Source organism: Myotis davidii, unplaced genomic scaffold, assembly GCF_000327345.1.
Source record: "Myotis davidii unplaced genomic scaffold, ASM32734v1 scaffold991, whole genome shotgun sequence".
Lineage (NCBI taxonomy): Eukaryota > Metazoa > Chordata > Mammalia > Chiroptera > Vespertilionidae > Myotis > Myotis davidii.
In genome coordinates, this window is record NW_006283137.1 from 236,689 (window position 1) to 240,484 (window position 3,796).

The 3,796-nt window shown below is 64.6% G+C and overlaps 1 protein-coding gene across 1 annotated transcript in view; it reads right to left on the minus strand.

Annotated features, from left to right (window-relative positions):
- DNAH17 (dynein, axonemal, heavy chain 17) overlaps positions 1-3,796 on the minus strand; it is a 107,024-nt gene that overhangs the window by 65,825 nt on the left and 37,403 nt on the right. The window contains 7 exon segments of the mRNA XM_015562672.1: positions 7-129; positions 659-820; positions 1,882-1,973; positions 2,314-2,461; positions 2,909-3,022; positions 3,024-3,097; positions 3,565-3,772. Coding sequence (XP_015418158.1) covers positions 7-129; positions 659-820; positions 1,882-1,973; positions 2,314-2,461; positions 2,909-3,022; positions 3,024-3,097; positions 3,565-3,772 — 921 coding nt within the window.

A 3,796-nucleotide genomic window follows, 5' to 3' on the forward strand; every position in this document is an offset into this window, starting at 1 on the left:
GTCCACGAGCAGCTTGTTCAGGTGGGCCATGTCGGTCACGGGGAGGTACTTGGGGTCGCCGATCCCGATCCCTTGAGCGAAGTGGCTGAAGATGTTCGGTTTCGCAAATAAAAGCTCGTCACCGAGTTCCTGCAGGTGAGACAAGGCGCTTCTGTCGTTTGCCTCCGTGGACACGCCGTGGGCAAGCCGTGGGCACACCGTGGGCATGCTGTGGGCACACCATGGACACGCCGTGGGCAAGCCGTGGACATGCCATGGGCAAGCTGTGGGCACAGCAGCCGGTGCCCCAGGAGGCCAGGCCAGGTATCCAGGGGCCCACACCGTGTTCCCAGGGGCCTGCGGACAGCTGAGGGGGAGCCCCTGGGGGGACGGTCTGTCCCCATCCATGAAGAACAAACTGGTCCCCCGGACCTCAGGGCCCCCAGGGCCCCCCAGCAGAGGAGCTGGGCCCAGGCAGGCCTTTCTCCTCCCAAGTGGACGGAGGGGGTCGTTCAAGTTCTCGCTTCAATGCACACCCGCGTGCGAGTAGTCTCGTGGGAGCCAGCGTGGTCCTCCCTGCCCACCGAGGGCTGCCCAGGAGGGTGTGGGCATCACCGGCCCCGGGGAGCCTGCCCACCGGAGCGTCCGGGCTCCGCAGAGGGACGGCGGCTAGACTTACGTCAAAGAATTTCTTGGTGGACGCGATGGTGACTCGGCGCAACGTGTCCTGGTCTTTCTCGTCCACCATCTTGTCGCCGTACACGCGTTCAGCCTCGTGCAGCCAGAGGCGGACCAGGTCCAGCGGGGTCTTCAGGATCTCGGTTGTGGAGAACAAGATACCCTGCCCCCCCACCGGAGGGTCGGCTGGGAGGCAAGCCGGCCGCGCTGTGCCTGAGTGACAGGGGACAGTGGCCACTCCCCCCGGAGGTGCCACTCAGCAGCTGGGGCAACGACGCCACCACTGTCATGTCCACACGAACCCGGGAGCCGAGGGCGTGTCTGTGGCCAGAGAGACATGGGGGAGCTTTTCCCACAAGACAAGGTCCGGGCTCCATCCTCTAGTGGAGTGGACGGTGAGAGGGGACCCAAGAGGCTTCCTGGGGACCCCACTCGGGAAGCCTCGGGCCGTGCGACTAGCGTGGGCTCTGCAGCCAGCGGCCTGGGTCCAGCTCTGGCCCAGCTGTGCACTAACCCAGTGACCCGGCCAGGTCCCCACCATCACCACCACCACCACCACCACCATCATCACCACTATCACCACCATCATCACCATCACCACCACCACCACCAGCACCACCATCACCATTGTCATCACCACCACCACCATCATCACCACCACCATCACCACCGCCATCATCATCACCACCACCATCACCACCGCCACCATCATCACCACCACCATCACCACTGCCACCATCATCACCACCACCATCACCACCGCCATCATCATCACCACCACCATCACCACCGCCACCATCATCACCACCACCATCACCACTGCCACCATCATCACCACCACCATCACCACCGCCATCATCATCACCACCACCATCACCACCGCCACCATCATCACCACCACCATCACCACTGCCACCATCATCACCACCACCATCACCACCGCCATCATCATCACCACCACCATCACCACCGCCACCATCATCACCACCACCATCACCACTGCCACCATCATCACCACCACCATCACCACCGCCATCATCATCACCACCACCATCACCACCGCCACCATCATCACCACCACCATCACCACCACCACCATCACCACCATCATCATCACCATCGCCGTCACCATCATCACCCCTGTCCCCAGTCCACAGGTCTCTCCCGAGGGCAGCAGAGGAGGAGCGTATGTACGGCCAGGGGTTTGGCGCCGAGGAGCGGTACCTGGAAGATGCTGGAGAGGTCCCTGAGGTTGAAGATGTAGTGGAACTTGATGGCCGTGGGAAGGAACGTGGCTGTGACCTTCTGGTGCAGGGCTGTGGTGGGGAGAACACCCATCCTCCGTGTCCCACTGGGCTCAGGAAGGGCAAGCCTTAGGGGACAGCTCCCAAGGCAAAGGCACTGCGAGCCAGACAATTTAAGAGCTCCGCAGCGAAGGGGAGGGAGCCTGCTGCCCGGGTGACGTGCATCATTCCTAGCCCCGACCTCTCCCCCCCCCCCGGCCCCCCAATCGGATCTCACAGCATCTCCCGTGGACACAGCATCGTTTAAAGACACTGACTGGAAAGTACAGAAAACATTACCAGGGAAGAGAGACAGCAGCCACCAGCCCCATTAGAGCGCGGTTCTCCCGGCGAGAGGGGCGGCAGGGCTCACCCAGGGCCGAGGCCACCAGCTGCCCGCTCATCCGCTGCACCACCAGGGGGGCCGAGCGGTAGGCCAGGTGCTGGGCCAGGATGGTGTTGTAGATGGTCGTGAGGGCCTCCGGGCCGGGAAAGCTCACAGCGAACACGCAGAAGTGGCCCTGCCGGCACCACCACAGCCCCGCGTCAGGCAGCCTCGGGGCCTGCGCGGCCGCCCGCGTGGGAGCAGTCTGCCCCGCCGCCCAGTGTCTGTGGCCAGAATGCCGTGTGCGCGTGCGTGTGTGTGTGTGCATGTGCATGCGCGCGCGTGTGTGTTTGCGTGTGTGCGCGTGCGTGTTTGTGCGTGTGTGCGTGTGCGTGTGTGCGTTTACGTGACGCTGCTGGTCACCTTCCCCCCAGACTGACAGGCGCCTGGAGCTTCGTTTGCTAACTCTGCCAGCCCCCTGGGGTCCCAGGGCCCCGCTGGCCGGCCTCTTGACGCCCCTGCCCACCCGAACGTCCAGAGAAGGTCAGCCTGCCGTCCCGATGCCCCCCAACAGGGCTTTGATTCTCATCTGCCCACGTGGCCCTCGGGCCCCGGCGGCTGCGCAATGAGTCGGGGCGCCTACCTGGAGTCGGGGGTCGATGGTGAAGGAGCCGGAGGTGGGGTTCATGCAGGCCACGTACTGGCAGTTGTGGATATCCTTCAGCGTCAGCTTCTGCCTGTCGTACCTGCGCGGGCAAGTAGATGAGCTTCTTGGTGCCGGGCGGCCCGTAGTTCCTGCCCGACTTCTTCTCCAGCGGCTTCTCCAGAACCCCTGGGGAGGGAGCGCTGCCACCAGGCGGCCCCGCATCCGGGCACCCGATCGTGGGGCCCAGGGTGTGGCCTAGAGGGGCCTCCACCCCCCGGGTAAAGGAGGGGGTGGTGGGCGTCATGGGTGGGGGGCAAGGGCTGTGGGAACCTTGAGCCCCTCAACCTGTGGCCCCCGCAACTCGGTGGTGACAGGGGCCCCTGTGGGATCCGCCGTGAGCATGGGGAAGGGGGCCTGGTGAACAGCCTGTCCCTACTCTGGGGTGGGGACCAGCGGGTGGGGGTGGGGAATGAAGAAGCAACTGGATAAGGAATGGGGGGATGGACAGCCATGTGGCTGTGTGTCCAGGCTGGATTATGAGGACCGACCTCTGCTCCCCCACTTCTTAACCTCACCCTGTCCCCAGCCTCATCCTGCCCCCAGCCTCACCCTGCCCTGCTCCCCCTGTCCCCTGCTCTCCCTGCCCCGCTCACCCTGCAGCATGGCGGAGGTGGTGTAGAAGTTGAAGGGCACGGCCTGCACCAGGTAGTCGTCCGTGCTCAGGCTCTCCAGCTTGTCGCCCAGCAGCACGGACTTGCCCGAGCCCGCGTTCCCCACCAGCATCACGGGCCACGACTTCTCCATGAGCAGGTCCATGAAGTAGCGGATGCGGATGGTCTCGGTCGTGTGCACCAGGGAGGCCTGGGGAGGGGGGAGGGGGGAGGA